The 17049-nt window shown below is 38.1% G+C and overlaps 1 protein-coding gene across 13 annotated transcripts in view; it reads left to right on the forward strand.

The window, feature by feature from the left end:
* APBB2 (amyloid beta precursor protein binding family B member 2) overlaps positions 1–17049 on the forward strand; it is a 179423-nt gene that overhangs the window by 117390 nt on the left and 44984 nt on the right. For all 13 annotated transcript variants that reach the window (XM_027731626.2, XM_027731624.2, XM_027731628.2 and 10 more), the window contains 3 exons: positions 14–99; positions 195–255; positions 14616–14762. In XM_027731626.2, coding sequence (XP_027587427.1) covers positions 14–99; positions 195–255; positions 14616–14762 — 294 coding nt within the window. The remainder of the gene's footprint in view (positions 1–13; positions 100–194; positions 256–14615; positions 14763–17049) is intronic.

Raw genomic sequence — 17049 nt, forward strand, 5'->3', positions numbered from 1 at the left:
CCTCTATCTCTAGGATCTGCATGCAGCCACTGTGAACCCGGACCCAAGTCTGAAAGAGTTTGAAGGAGCAACATTACGCTATGCCTCTTTGAAGCTCAGGTACAATAACTCCAGTGGAGTGACCAGCTCTGTTTTGTATTGTGCTGTAATTTAAGACTGAGTTTGTCTCTTTTTTTTTCTTCCCCCTCTAACAGAAATGGTCCTCAATCTGATGATGATGATTCTTGTAGCATCAACAGTGATCCAGAAGCCAAGGTCTGTAAGAAAGTCTGCAATGGAATAACAATTAAAAATTTTGCGGTTGTAAACGTAAACTTGCAAGGTGCAGAATGTCTCCTAAGTTTTGAAATTAACTGTACCCCTCCTCTTGGTACAATGTGGATTGACCATGCATGACTAATTCCATCAAAGGAATTTGCAGATTTAAAGCTATATTTAGTTTGGTCAGGAAAGTGTGACTTATTTTAAAATTACGGAGGCCAGGAAATTGGATTGTAGAGCTCAAGATTCTACTGTCCAACTGTAGTAACTGTCCTCTTGCACAACTGAGTTTTCCGTTCTGAGTGAGAGAGGGCTCTGTTGCTTATCATGGCTGGATAGCTTCCTGGGGCATTCAGTGACAGAATTTGCTCTTTAATTTCAAGTTTGTCCCTTTTTAAAGTACTCTTCCTTTTTGATGTATCTGCTTCAACTTGCACCTAGTAGGAAGTTACTTTTTAGAACAAGAAACTTTGTATTTTAGAAGACAGAATGCAACCTGTTTTGAGAATGCAACTCATAAAGAAAAATTAGATCATTATGTGACCAAGCACCATAATTAGATCAGAGCCTTTACTGTTGTAATCTAAGGGTTTTGAGGATAAAATAGCAGCAGAAGGTTTTGAATGCTTGCATATATATTTCAAGACAAGATTTGTCTTGGTAGTTTTTCATTGTACTTGCATCCATTTTTAAGGATGTATGTGAGTCTCTGTAATTGGAAATCCTGATAATTTAAATAAGTGTTTTGGCTGTGCCATACACCTGCAGTTGACTGACAGAATCAGAACTGAGCACTGAAACATTCATATAAGTGACTGAGAGGAGCGAGACAAGAAATAGAGGAGAAACTATACATATTTTCGGCTTTTTTAAAATCACTTGAGTCAAAGCATCTTACCTGCTTTCTGCCTGATGTGGGTGTTATGCATGGGCAGTAGCTGACTGTATGTGTGGTCCTGCAGGTGAAGCTCAGCAGCACTGATGTTGCTGTGCAGTAGGAGAGGCTGAGAGCAGAGCTGTTTAGTGCATCTACCTCTGCCCTAAGGACAGGACAAGCACGGCCATATGTCACAGGGACAGGAAGTGGTCCATAAACAGCAGGGAGAATCTTCACCTGTGGAAAATGCTCTGGGATCTTTAATTCGCACGTGAATGGGAAGGGAGCGGGGTAGGTGGATTCCTTGCTAGTCCCATTTTACCCCAAATATTGAGAGACTGAAAGAAGTCATAGGATTTGAAACTGATGATTTGGAAAAATCAGATTTTTTTTTAGCCCTTTAGTCTCTCCACTGCCGTATTAGATGCCTTAACTATCTTTGATTAAAGCTTGCTTTTGTGTGGTAGCAAGCACAGATACTTTTTCTTCATTTCAGCATAAGAGAAAGCAGCCTTTTTTTAACTCATTAAGCTATCTAACTATTAACTATCTAACAATTAACTATTTGTTAAATTGAGCCTTGTTAGAGATGTGTTAGAGATCTAAAACCTATTTAAACTAATTCATGACATTTGCCAATACTTTTTTTTGGGAGGGGGTGTATAAAAAATTTCTCTATGGCAGAGTAATGCTGTATTTCAGCAAGGGGAACTGTGCCACCTTGTGGAGAGCTGTAGTAGTTGTCTTCACCCAGGGTGTCAACTTCTGTGAAGATAGTAGCACTGCAAAAGCGTCAACATGGGAAAAGCATGCCATATAATTCATCTAATTCTTATAAGAAAAATGATTTATGCAGCAACACAGTTAAGCATTCAAAATTCTCAGTAAAGAACAAATGTTTCTCTAGACATCATGTGGTTAAGATGCAGTTCATAGTTTCATATCCTGGGCATCTGGTCAGGTTGTCTGTACAAGGTCATAAAGGAGAAATGGAAAGAGGAGAATTATTACATCCAGCTTCTTGATTTCAGTAATTCATTTTGATAGGGATTTCTTGGAAGAGATGGCTCATTGCACTTGACAAGGATCCTAATTCTGCATGTGAAACATGCACAACTAGAAATGAATTTTGAATTGGTACTTCCCAGGAGACAGATCGTAACCTTCCTAGTTAATTTATAGAGCAATGTGTGCCTTCCTAATTGAGTTTCAAGGAAGGTAAAAAGATGCTTTTACCAATCCCGGACTGTAAATTCTTCTGTGTTGTCTTTTTTTTCATTGTTATAAAATGTGATGGCTGTGTGTAAAAGTATAGAAAGATGCTAAATTTTTTCCTCATGGTCATGAATAGAAACTGAACCTCCTGGGAAACCTGTCACTGTCCCTAGGAATGGGATGAAAACTGGAAAGCCCATGTGACTCATTTATCTGAAGCGTTTTCAGAATTGGCCTGTTTGGCCTGATATTTGGACATGTCTTTATTCTCTCCTTTTTGTGTAAAGCATGGATTTTTGAATTCCCTGACCGTGTTAGCCTGTTCAGCAAAGTCTCACTTTTCCAACCTTACCATATGGTTTCAGTCAAAGAATGGGAACAATGTATTTACACCTATGGGAATAATAAGCATTTGCACCAAAAGTCTGTTTTCTACTTTAGAAACCAATAAATGCTCAGGACCCCAAAGGAAGAGGAGACTGTTTCCAAGAGGGATAGTGTCAGGAGATACTGATACCCGGCAGTTAATTCAGTGATTCACCTGTAGGTGAATGAAAACACAGCTGGAGACATAGAAAGTGAGTTGGTGGTGAATTCCAATGGACTGCCTGAGCCTTACGGTTTAACCAGTTGGACTTTTTAGAGTAATGTGAGGGCTGTTTTTGAGAAGCTGACTTGTGACTGTTACGAAGTGGCCCGTAAATAGCACTATCGAAATAATTTTACAAAATACTTATATGCCCCCCAAGAATGTAATATCCATATCTGCTTTTCTTGCTACGTAGGCAGGTATATGTGTTTTGGAGGCATTCTACATTTGCTTCTTTCTGGTCTTTTCCAGAAGTAAATATCCTGTCTAGACACAGGGTTATTTGTAAATTATCAGCTTGGGGATGGACGTGAATCTGATTTCTGATGCGAATGAAGACTTAACTAGAGAGGAGTTTTTGCCATGTCTAGTAATTCCAAGAAAGGATTCTTTTCACACTGAAGTACATAATTTTCTCTCAGAATCAGAGTAGCTTTTAAAATTCTTGGTGTAAACAGGGAGTATTCAGCATTTTCAAGCAGTTTTACCATCAACCTCAGGCTGCATATAGTCTTCTCATGAGCACATGAAATGCTGAAGAAAGTCTCAATTCAATTAATGGACTCAAGTAAATTAATTAAATCTGAGGAGGTTATTCCATCTTAAGTCTCTTTACAAAAGTAGATTTAATCTAAAAGAGAAATAGGGTATCTTCAACATTTTTTCTTCTGAAATGTTATTTCTGCTTGGATTTTGGAATAGGAATTTGTGTCGTTCAAAAACAATCTTTGATTTTCATTCCCTAGGAAAGAAACCTTGAACCCATTCCTTTACTCTTATAGAGAACCACAGTATATGATCCCATGTATTAATTACAAATTTCTTCTTAAGCTTTTGGGGGGGGGCTCTGCCTTGACTAGTCTTAACTGAAAAACTGATTCAAGTATTACCTTCCTTTGATGGTCAAAAACCTTTTAACTAAACTTTTTAGGCCATTTTTTTGTCCTCTTGTTCTGTGTTTAGCCATCTACTCATGCATTTATAGCAGGCCATTATGTTTCTTCTTCAGCTTAGTTTTATTAAACTTAACGAGCCAAGTGCTTTTAATTAGTCTTAATGAGGCTAGGAGGGTTACCATCTCCTTACGAGTCCCTGTTTTCCTGATTCTTGTAATAGCTCTGTGTTTTCTGTCTTTAATTTTTAACCGTAGGCAATCACATTTGTTACTTTGGGTGGTGTTTTTCCAGGGTAGCTTAAGGTTTTTCCAGGGTAGTTTGTAGGGTAGCTTAAAAATGTCCTTATTCCTTTTTGGAAAGTTTTTGACCATGATTGCTTTTACTCTTTCAGCTCCTAATTAGGTAATCATTGTGTTGCAGCCTAAGCCATAATTATAACCAGTGTTTATAAGAGTGAGAGGAAGAAAAATTCCGATCTTCATCTCGATAATTTGAATAGTACCTTGGTCAGGAGGGAGTAGTTACTTGTTTTGTTTTGTTTCTTTCAAAGAATTTTATTGCCAGGAGCTGAAAGTTTCTTGTGAACAGCAGATTTCTGTATTTTGGGGAGTAGCCTAAACAGTGTGTGTATAGTTCTTTTTAACACTAAGCTACTGCTGATAGTAAACTAAAAACTCTCTTTGAAGATAATGATTTTTGCATTGATGAAATGCTATAGAAATGATTTCACAAAATGCAGGAAAGCAGATTATGCTCAGTGTTCATGAATTTTACTTAAATTATGTTCTTAAGTATTTTAAAATAACCAGAGAGTAAGAGTTAAGTAGTTTTAAAAAATTGCTGCCTCTTGGTATTGGCTTATCTTAGGCTTTCAGAGGGAAGAATGAAACCCTGGGAATAAGATCTTGGAAAAAAACCCAACCAAAAACCCAGCCTAAAACCAAAATAAGCACTGTAGTGGAGCTTGATGTTAGGGATTTCTTGTTTCTTTCAAAGATGAAAGGGTCTGCTTAGTTTCTTCCCCCTCTCAGCAACCAGATAGTCATTTTAGTAGCTTTCAAAATTATGAGTCAAAATATATATCTTCTGTTTGAAACATCCAGTGAATAATCAGGAAAAGGTCAGTCTTGATAATTACTATAATATAGCAAAAGTTTTTCCAGCATTCCGTCCTTGCAGCTTCTGGGTAGCAATGGTGAGTGATGGAGACAGCTGTTTCTAAACTGGTTGGTTGTTTCTGAATTTGGCTTTTTGCCATTAGCAGCATTAAGACATCCTCCCAGCTATGGAGAGGTTGCAGGTGAATGGTGCAGGTGCTTGAAAATGTCCTGCTTCAAAAGCAGTTAAATAGCCAACTAAAGCACTAAAATACATATCCTTGACAATTTTTTTTTTAGTCTTTTTCATTCTGTGCACTAGACCTTTCAGAGAGTATGTTTGCTCGTTCTTTATCTCTCTGTGATTGATAGTCCTTCTGTACATCATCACACAGATTTCCATCTAGAGGATATTTGCTTCTGCCTTGTTCCTAAATGGAGTTTAGTTTAATCAAATATGAAGATGAGTCCAGGGCAGAGGAATTTGTAGTGTTTTCCCAAATCTCAGCTATTTACTTTGTTCATGGCATACAGAGTTACAGTATGTTTATTTGTTATATTATATGTAAAATATAAATATCTGGGATAATGTAGCTTAATTTCTCAAACCCTTCCAGATTATAATTAGATCCTGCAAAATGTTGCAAGTCTTTCTCTCTTAGAAATCCCATAATCTCTGAGATCTGACTAGATGTGAACCTAACATGCAGAATCAGTACATGAGTGACTAAACAGTAGGAGAATGTAGAGGAGAGATTTTACTTGTAGCCTTCCTTAAAAAATATATCACAAAGCCATTGCTTACATGAAAGAGAATGGAAACTGCTTTAAAATTTAAATATAAAATTTACTGTTACTCTCCAGGTTTGTAATGCAAGACTTAAGTCTTGAATTTGGAGGCATTATCAGGATTTGCTTTATTAAGATATACTGTACAAAAGGTTTGCACTGAGCTGCCAGATTTCTACATGATTGGGAAAAGAGAAGATAAAATACAGGAACATTTTTGTTTCAAATCAAAACAAAGTATCTTCATGGCATTTGAAGTTCCAGTATTGACAATTACAGGTCTGTTGGCCAGGAATTATTGTTGGGGTAGTAAGAACGTAGACTTCAACTGGATTACAGTAGGATGAATGGTGCAGATGGGAGCTGTGTGGGTCATGCTTTTCCCTTGGAGTAATTGCTACCTTATGAGTGCCATGAGTGGCCAAGTTGTGTGGGCAGTTTAGGTGTGCACCGGTGACCACTCTCCTTGTGGGGAGACAGCTTCCCTGGCTGCCAGCTGGGTGAGGCAGGGCTGGAGCCAGCGTGCCCTGCCTCTGAAATCACAACTGTATGACTCTGACTGCACTGCTGTGGCCTCCGAGTAATGGGAAACCATTTCCGAAGTGAAACAGCACTCTTGCAATTGTAGCTTCTCTACCAGGAATGCTGGCCACGTTTGAGAAAACATGAATATATGTGATTTTGTTTTAATTTTTTTTAATGGTGCTGTTTCTTCCAGTGATGGCAGCGTAAGAAGGGTTTTCTGTTGCTTCACTAGGTTGAAGTGCCAGTGTCATCTTCATGGAGGTGCAAGCTCCAGTTTTTCTTGACTGGAATCTCTGTATAGCATCTTGCTGTATACAACCATTTAACAAACTGTGGTGGTTCAGTAGAACAAAAGAATAAACAAACTGCTGCTCTAAGCAAGTTTTTTTTTCTTGGGAGAATTTTCACTTTCTAATATTTTAATGTTTCTTATTTTTAATTGTTTTTAATGACAATTTATTCACTGTTTTATGGTGCAACACAGTAAACTCTTTATGAGCCAACAGTACTTTGTATGTGATTGATGAAGGAGCCCTGAGGAATAGAGAGAAACTGGGAGAAGAGTGTTCATCATATTCATATGCCACAGGCAAGAAGCTCCTGTTGCCATTCAGCAGACTGATGGATTTGGTGAGCAAGCAGCTCCCAGTTTAGTGCAACCTGGGCTGATGTTGCTGGCAGACCTCCCTGTCAGCACACCAGCATCTTTGCTAATGCAGTGCAGAGGGAATCACAGCTTGCAGCCCTCATACTCCCCACTCGAGACTGACCATTTCACCTCTAAAACAATATATAGCCTCTGTCAGCTTCAGCTTTAGAATGACCTGTTGATTGTGAATTGCCTCTTGAATATCTGTTCATCATCTTGCTACAAGATGAACTGACAGATATTTTTGTATTTCTCTTCAATTATTTACATTAACTTGCCAGTTTAGGGCAGCTCAGGGAAAGAGCTTGTTCTAGTTTGCAGTGTTACAATGTTTACCATTTCGCTGCATAGAGTTTTAATGGAAAAAGTGCAGAGTATATATTTATGTGTGTATATAAATATACATATATATATTTATGTTTGTTATATATTGCACATACACATTTTGAAAACAGCATGAGAGAAACTTGGTAGGTTATTTGTCCATTGGGGACTTGCTGGAAAGTACATTTATGGAGGAAGTTAATTTAAAAATCAATTAAAATGGAACATTATATTAAATGACAGAGCAATATTTAGATAGCTCTAACTTGCATGTATATTTATTTTTTTATTAGTTCTACTTCTAAATTTCGCTTAAAAAAATGAGAAGTTTTCCTTGTCAAAATTTCCTGCATTTCATTGAAGAGAAAAGGGACTGGGAGATAAATATTATCTCTGAAGAGATTTAAAAGCGTGAGATATGCTGTACATCATAGTGCCATGTTGCTCTTACACAAGTTTGCATTATTCCATATGCTTGAAGATGATGACTCCGTGGTGCTGCAGGGAGGCAGTGTGACAGTAAGTGGGTCCTCAAATGTGGGAGGCCCACCATGGCTCAAGATTTCTGGACTCTGGATTAGTGCTCATTTGAGTGGGATTTTTTGAAGACTGGGAATTGATCAACGGTGATTTAAGTTCATTGATTTTGGATCCTGTTTTAAACATAATATCTGCAGAAAACAAATTACTTGTAATAATGTTACTTCTAAGGGGACATGAAATTCTGACTTTAGTGAAGCTGGAAGGTTTTTCTGTGTTGATTCAGTTAAGGTCAAGAGTTCACTTAAAGGTTGGGAGCTTTTTAGGGGGCTTTGTTTATTCAGGAGTTTTGTCGTGTGTTTTTTTTAAATTGGATGTCACGCATATTCCCTTTAAAATTATGCACCACAGTACTAAATAGAGTGCTGCTGGCTGCATTAGAACCACTTACATCTATCAGCCTGAAGAAGAGTCCAAATCAGGAAAATACAACTTTTAAGGTTAAAGTTAAGAAGTGCTGAGTATTAGTTTTAAGGAAATAAAGGCCTGTGTTCTTTTCTGCCTTGTAAACTCCTGCAGAGCTTGTCTTTGCTGACAAAGCGTATGTGTGTTTGTTGGGGTCATTGTTGTTTGTTGCAGATTAGTGAAATCTGCTTGAGTTATCCTAACAGTTCAGTTACTCTGCAAAATAGACCCTAATTTGAACATCCTGTGTGAGTTTCTACTGAAAAATATGACTGCCTTGTCTTCACTGAGGAAGTTTTTTATTTCAGTGTGTTAAAATGAAACCCAAAACACCCTTAGCTCAAAGCGAAATCCATAAACCCATCCCTTTAGGATGTGAAGTCAAGGTATGTGCAAAGTATCTTAAATCAAAACCTGTTTTTTAATGAGAAGACTAAAGAAAAGAATAAGGTGATTTTAATTTCTTCTTCAGAACTACAGAGGGTGTTAGTATAGAGTAGTAGTGTCCATTCCATTTTTTGCTCAAATGACTAGATTTTCATTTGATTCAGAAATATAATAATGAGTAAGAAATTGGGATTCAGCACAGTGGTCCTGCAACATTTTCTTGCCTTGAAAGAGCAGATTTGACCTCTGGCTGTAAGCCAGTGGGAACTACTGAGACAGAAGTATTAAGCTCAAAACAAAAGAGGGACTTTTGTCATCCTACACATTGGAGTCTGTGAGTCTGATAAAAATGAGACTGTAGTGGCTTGGAGAATTAGTAAGAGACTGTGAGAACAGAAAATTCGGTATTGACCTCCCCTAGAGAAGTAATTTCATATAAAGGTTATTTTATGGTATTTGTAAAGCCCTCGTATTTAATTCCACAGAAGTTTAGTTTATAAGCATCTGCTTGAAATAGCATTTATTAGTGATTTCTGAATTCCATTGTGACCTGAATATCTGTGTGCTTGTTTTTTTATTGCATGCACATTTTCAGGAATTGAAATAATACAAGATGAACTGCAACAGAAAGCTGGAAATGTTGAAAAGTCTTATTAGTATGTTATTGATTTTTCACTTTGAATTTTTTGTAACTAAGAACTTTTATGTGACAACTATCAGTATTTCTCTGAGAAAATGGATGCACGGCATGTCAATTAAATGAAAGGGTTTGCTTGTTCATTGATTGCATAAGATCTCTTTATTCTTTTGTTACTCAGTCTAGCTTTGATCTTCTCCAATATTTTCATCTGTAATCAGTGTAATCTTTCTTGATGTGTAGCAGGCAAATATTCTGGAACATACTTCTACCTCAGGATAGAGTGGCTATATGTTATGATGCTTGATCTTCCAAAGCATAAAATAATATGATAGTTTGTTTTATTTTAAAACTGTTGAAGAAAACGTAAGTAAAATTTTGAAGATTATGTTGGCTGCATAATAAATGGTTAATTATGTGACCTGCATGCTGTGTTCCAGGCACAAGCCTGCTCAGTGGTCTGTGATAAAGGCCTTATTAAGTACTGTAATGATTTACGTATGTCTGCAGACAGATATAACCTTTGAAAAGGAAAAACATAAAATGAAACAGAGGGAAACCGCTCAAAATCAAGTCCTGTAGTCTCAGAAGTAAAGAAGAAATAAGTAGCACAGAATTAAAGCATCAGGGCAAACATACGCTTAATACAGATGTTCATAGTGTCTGCCAGCAGCTGTTTAATAAGAAAAGTAATCTGTCTGTGGTCTTGTAATGTGCATTAGTTTGTTCTCAAACTGATGTTCTATTAATTTTCTCCCTGTAATTGGATCTTTTCTACCCATGTCCTTATGATCCATCCAGTTTCCAACAGTACTCTACCATCAGTCATGTGCAGTTGATCTCTTGTCCTCTGTTTAGCAAGGGATTGTATTTGCTTTGGTTTTCTCAATATTTTCATTTTCTTTGATGGTACATGCTTAGCATTGCACGGGGCAACAGCTACTGTGTGCATTTGCCAATGTGCAGAACTTCATCATGGTTCTGCATCCCTGCCAAAGCTCCTACCGGAGTGCTTTTTGGAAAAGCTGCTTCAGAGCAGAACCCTACCCTGTGGTGAAGGTTTTGCAATGCCAAAGAGCAGAAGTGTAATCTGTGGTTTGTTCATTTCTTCAATTCTACAGCTCCCCAGCTTTAGGCAATGCTTTGGATTGGAACTGCACTGATAGAGAGGTTTATGGCTCTTTACAGAGTTTGGACAACAGCATTTATGAGTTTAGTTCTTTGGTTACAGATCATTTACCTTGAAACATTAATTGGATTTGCAACCATGCAAACGTAGGTTCCCCAGAACTGTAAAACCGAGCAGCAATGCCTGTGTTTTCATTTTTTCTCATCTGTCTTTTCATGGGGTAGTGTGTGATAAAGTGGCCTTTTTTTCCTAGGTCTTTTCTTTGCACAATGTCCAGACAGGAAATGCAAAATCCAGTCAAGATAAAAATACAAGATTATTGACATTCCATGGTTTAAATGACATTTTTTCATGCTCTTCTCTCAGCCACACAGTGTTCATGGTAGTATCTTTGCTCTTCCCAATTTCAAACAGCAGTGATCCAAACACAGTATACAATTCCTAAATCTCTTTTATCCTGCTGTGTTTATCAACTTTGTTTGGTTTTCTTCAAACCTGTTTTCTTTTTACCAGCTCTTGAAAAGAGTCTGGGGGCAAGCAGGTGGTCTGACTAGGCACAGAAAACTTTCTCTAACAGAGAAAGAGATCAGGTAGTCAACAGAAGTTGGCATTGGGATTACTTTGAAATTATGACAGGCCAATAATTATGACTTGCCAGTAATTATTTGTGAGCCTTGAGTAGAGGTGCATAACGAACTGGCATTACAAGGAATGTTTGTTTTATTGAGCTCATAATCAAGAAGAGCTGCACTCTGGTTTTCAGCTCAGCTTAGTTTGACTCTAGATGTTAGTTCCAGAAGAAAAGAGGTTGTGTTAGCAAAGCTCTTTCAGGTCAAAGGAAGTACTTTGTTTCTTGGCTTGTGAGTATCATCGTTGGGAGCCAGGGAAGCATGATGCTGTATTAGTGTGCTAGAGGACTAAGCAATTCTGCTGTCACAGCTAACTCAGCTAGCCACGGTCTGAAAATTAGGTCATATCTGATTGGAGACACTAGGTGGTTTGTTTCTGCTGGGTTTTGTGCTCTTTTATTTTAAAGAGAAGAGAACCTCTAAGTCAAGCAATGAAGGGGAGCAAAAAAAGCAACCAGCAATAAAACATGAAGTGGATTCTTATAATCCAGCTGCTGGCAATATGCAGAGAGAGACAGACATACAGGCATGTGTGCTCAGACTTCCACCTCTCTCTCACCCCACAGATGTGTGTTTATGTACTGGTGCTGAGTGGTGTGTATCACAATACTGAGTCCACATATTTTCTAGTTCAGAAATCTGCATGAAGGTCTGCCATCACTGCCGAGTCACATCAGAGTGTGTATTCAGTTAACCAGGACACAGAAGGGTTTTGGTCTTTAGGTGTATTTTGAGCAAAAGAAAGTTTCATTTATGTGTATACTCCGGTACATGTGTTGCCTTGTCAGTGGGGTGTTGAGTCTCCCTGGTGTTGATTGAGAGGTTTTTGTTTGCAATATTTGGGAAACTGGTTTGTTTTCATGAAGCTGTTCTAAAGCATTTTATTTGAGTTATGGTAATGGCTTCTTTTGAAATACACAAAAAAAAACTTGCCAGATGGGGTTTTCTCAGGTCTTCCTAACTTGGAAGCACCGACAGGGAATGGAAGTGGGGAAGGAAGCCAAGCCCTTTGCATGGAGGGGGATACGTGGGGTGAATAAGACTGTCCTGTTCAGCTCACTGTACTGTTATGACAGTGGTCTGAAGAAATACAGTGGATGCCACTGCTGGAGAATTTTAAATAAATTTTAAATAATTTTTAAATAAAAAAGGCCAGGAAAAAAATACCAAAACAGTTTACCATCTTTACTAATCAGAGATTTACCTGTTGTCAGTTTGAAGTGATTGTCTTTCACCATTTTTGACCTTCTTAAGATACACACTGTTCAGTGCAAGGAGTATATAGGTCGAATGGAGCTCTGAGCGTCTTGGTCTGGTGAAAGGTGTTCCTGCCCACAGCAGGTTAGAAATGCTTTATAACCCAAAGCATTTGTGATTCTATATTCATCCTTGTGTTCAGAAAGCAGCTAACAAATTGCAGATGTGGTAGAGATATGAAGAGTAATGAGGAAACAGTATGCTTGTTGTATATATTTAGTTCTTCACCTCTCATGATTTAGAAAATGTTTCTCTGTGCTAGTATTCTGCTATTCAATTTAATATTTAAATACTTATCAAAAAAAACCCTTTCTTCTGGTACAGTAAAAACTGGTGTTTTTAAAGCTTGCAAAGATAAATATTTAATACCCCAGTGGGTATAGCAGCACTTTCAGCAAGATTCATGAGCATCTGATGTGCCAGAAACAATTCCGCAATCTTAAGATTAGACAACTGTAATAATTGCTGAAAAGTTGATATTTTAATATCTTGTGTAACCCTGAAGTGAAGAGCACCCCTGAGTGGTGAACTCTGCTTTGTCTACTCTTTCACCTTCTACTTCATGTCCATTTAGAACTGAAAGTCAGCACTTCCCTGGGTTTCCAGTGGAGCTGGGTCAGGGAGCAGCATGGGAGAATTTACATGTTGATTCCCTTCTTTGCAAAGAAAAAAAAAATCCACAAAAAATCTGGAGGCATCAAAGGCTTTAATTTTTTAGTCACACTCACTGAAGGGTTTTACACAATTGCAGAGCGTATTTGCTGTCTGATGCTCGAGATGAGATGCATCATTAGTGACTCATTGGGGTAGGTACCAGAGGTATGGGAAGCAGGCTCTTAAGCTGGGTTTCCTTCATGGTGAAGTGAGCTTGGATGAGTGCAGTTGTGCAAAATGAAAGAAGGCTGAAGGAGGAGAGAAGTTTTAAAGGAAATGAGGAAGAAACTCATTAATCTTTTTACTCACTGGTGAATATTATTCCTCCCTTAGTTTGCCAAACTTGACATATTATGCATATTTAAAATACCTTGGTGTTTTGTGGTAGCTTCTTTTTGAGGACAGTTGTTCCCAAATGGCACGCTAGTGATGGTGTGTGAGCTTGATCTACTTGCCGGCTTTACAGCATTTTTTAGAAGGTGGCAAATGAATATTCAGTGTCAGCTTTTGAACTCTGAAGCTGAGTTATTTATTGCATCTCAAGGAGAAGGATTAATTGGTAGCTCCAGCATGGACCTGCCGTTGCTGCTCCTGAGCTGCCTGCCCGTGTGGCAGGGTGCTGCTGGAGGCAGCAGGACTCCCAACAGTCACCGGTGCTGCCTTCCTTCCTGCAGCATCCAGGATGGTTGTCTGCTTTCTGGCTCTGTGGCACAAGGCAGCAGCACTGGACAATGAGTATTGGTCTACTACTGCTGAACCTTTAGGGACCATCTTAAGCATTTGGTGTGTCGTCAGGGAGGTGCAACAGTCAGTCTGTTGTGCCTATTGCTGGCTGCGTGTTGCTGTTTGGGAGTGAGATTCCTGTAACATTCTCTGGAGCAAGTCTTGGTCTCATAGACAAACAGCTGTTAACTTAGTGGAAGGTCTGTATTTCTCCCACCATAAAACCTGAGAGCAAATGTGCATGGGGTTTTTTTCTCAGAATTAAAGCTTTTTATTCTCTGCTCTAGTAGATGTAGGGTAGGGATGGTGCTATTCAATTTCTCCCCTTTTGTTTTGTTTGCGAAAAGCACCATATGTGCAAAGTAATGTCGCCTTGGCTTGTTCTGCCAACTGAGTGCTCTGGTTGGCTAAACATCTTTCTGCTAAAAAAAAAAGTATAATTAAAGTGGGTTTTTTTAAAGGTAATTTTTAATGTCTTCTAGAAAAAGTCTGCATTCCTCTTATGGTAGCTTATCTTTTTCTTAGTGCTTTGAATTTGTTATTGTTTGCTACTTTAGTTAAACTTACTGCAGAAGTGATTGCTGTAATCCACAAAAAAGTGTAATTTTCTGGTTAAAAGCCAGACAGTGAGTGGGTATCTCACAAGAGACATAATCCACTAGTATTTTCTTTCTTTTCAATTAGAGCTCTAGATCCCAGCTAAAATTTCAATTGTACTCTATCTGTAGTTGTGCTTTTTCCTTTATTTTTCTGTCGTACTATTTTCTGCTCCCTTTTTTCCTTCTTTATATTAAACAGAAGTATTTTATTGAAAAGCATTACTGTTGCCTCCACAGATACTTTTCATAGCAAGTCATGCATTCTTCTTTGAATGTTTTCACCTTGCAATTCACAAATTATGTTTTCATTTACTTATCTTTGAGAATAAACCCATCTACAAGGTCTTAATTTTGTTTCCCTCCTAGCTGGGGATCTTTAACCTTAACTGTCTGGTTTCTGTTGCATGACAGATATTTTCTGGTTTCTTTTCAGTGCTTTGCTGTGCGATCTCTGGGCTGGGTAGAAATGGCAGAAGAAGATCTAGCTCCTGGAAAAAGCAGTGTTGCTGTGAACAATTGCATCAGACAACTCTCTTACTGTAAAAATGACATCAGAGACACTGTTGGCATCTGGGGAGAGGTAAGAAGAGGGTGAACTTTTCCTCCTCTTGGAACATCCCTCTCGTGTCATAAAACATCTTGAAAGAACAACTTTGTAGACAACTGTGTCCATGCTCTGTGTTTGGGATTTCCCTATCCCAGCTGGCACTGCCAAAAAGGGTTCAAGGAAAATGTTGACCTTTTTGTTCCAAACTGCTCAGGACAGCAGATACCACAAAGATCTTGCCTTCATGTTTACATCTGTACTGGTACACACCTGTGCAATGACAGTGCTGGGAACACATAAGCCAAACTGTTGAAATTTAGTGCAAGTCTTCAAGAAGTTTGAGAGTGGTGCTTTAGAACAGCATTTTTGAAGGTTTGCCTGTGACAGAGAGCTTTGAGGAAACCCAGACTGGCATGACCTGTGCTTCTGAAACGTATGAAAAGATTGGGACTGATGGACAGATGGCTTATTTTAAGATGATTATTTTATCAGTTTCAGAAGGAAATTAATTGTATGTCATTAGTCTGTCTTCTAGTTCCTCTCCAGCAACTCTTGAATCTGTGCACCAGTGTCATCCAGTTTTGAAGGATGCTGAATTCCCACACACTGAAGGAAAAACAGAGAGCCCAGCTCTCGATTTGCTGAAGGGTTGGTGCACCTTCATCAACCGAACCTGGCAAGCTCTATGGTGCTTTCTGAACTGGCAGCAGAGACAGGATAATGCTGTGGGAACTCAGGGGGAAAACTAAAGGAAGCTTGAGGTTTTGTGGTGTGAAAAATAGGTGTGCTGCGGACAGATGAAGAAGTGGAAGATATGGAGTAAGTGAAACAAGAAAGGAAAAGGTGGGAGGTGCAGGGGGCATAGGAGACACAGTAAAACATTTTTGTTATTTGTTTGTTCATGGAACAACTTAAACTTCAGCCAAATCTTATTCTCTACCTCTCTCCTGACATGTTTTCAGGCGGGCTACACTAGTGTAGATTTGCCACACAAGATCTGAATATATAAGTGATGAAAGAGTGAATGTCGTAACTTCCTTTGTGTGATCTAAGAGAAATGGTACTGCCAGACAAAAAAGAAATTAAAAGAAAGACTTGTCTATTTAAATGAACATTTTAGGAAAAATATCATTCAGTCTCCCAAGTCATTGTTGCAGTCTAAGGCTCAAGTCCGGTATCCTGGCTATGACCACAGCAGTGCCAAGGTGCTACAGAGAGCAAGTGCCTCTTTGAAAATTAAAATTATGTTTAAAGGAGCTCATTTATAGTGTTCCATCTATTTCAAATAATTTCAGAAGGATTTTTCTATGTAAGAAATAAATATTGTATATATAAATAAACAAAATAACATAGGTTTCCCTTTTTCCTTACATCTGGGATCAGTTTTATTTAGATAATTTAGCTAGACAGGCAATTAGAGGTGTGTCAGTCATGGACTTTGGACTTACTGCTGATCCCAGGAGGAGGAAAACCCCAGTGTCTTTACGTGTGTGTAATCTCACCCGTATTTCAGATGACAGAACTCTCGTCAGCTTGAAATATATTGTTTACTTTGATTGCATGTGCTTTGTTTTAAGAGTTAATGTTCACATTTTCCCATATTTCTCTCTGTCTATTCCATTGTTCTTTGTTGGAAACCCTTGTGGGTTTTTAAGCCAAACTGTTGAAAAGTTTTGGTCCTCTTGAATGGATATTTCAATTAAGACTGCTATTTGTTAAAAAAAAAAAAAATCAGCCTGACAAAACAATAGAGACAATGTGCTTTAATAGGTGGCTCCTGAAATAAATTGTATTCTTGATTTTAAAAGAATTCATTATAACCAACCACATTTTTCTGCTTGCTATGTAAAGGTTCAAGAGTGGTTGGAAGAGGTGTGTTTTAGAGAGGAATCTGAAAAAAATAGTGCTGTGTCACTGACAGCTCCATCAGATGGAACAATTATAGCAGAAATCTATTAGGAGACTAGAACTGATGACTGCAGATAGGGGTTTTAAGATTGCCTAAAGATTTACTTTAGCTAGAATATAATGAAAGTGAAATTGGGGCTAGGACCATCACCAAGTTTTCATGATTTAAAAAAAAACACAAAACAAAACACAAAAACTCCTATACCCTGGTTAAAATCCTGACCCTGCAGAAGCTTTGTTACTGGCTTTAACATGGGATTTCATGCCCTTTGCTCCAAAAGAAATTCCCTGTAACTTTTGAACGTCTGCTGTCCTGTAAAATCTAAAAAGAAAAACGCTTCTCATCTGTTTGTGTTGCTCTTCTGTCATGCATTATATTTCTGTACACTACAATATCACTTACATGAAAAAG

The sequence above is a fragment of the Pipra filicauda genome, unplaced genomic scaffold, assembly GCF_003945595.2.
Source record: "Pipra filicauda isolate LSUMZ 115617 unplaced genomic scaffold, ASM394559v2 scaffold38_size3968069_pilon, whole genome shotgun sequence".
NCBI lineage: Eukaryota > Metazoa > Chordata > Aves > Passeriformes > Pipridae > Pipra > Pipra filicauda.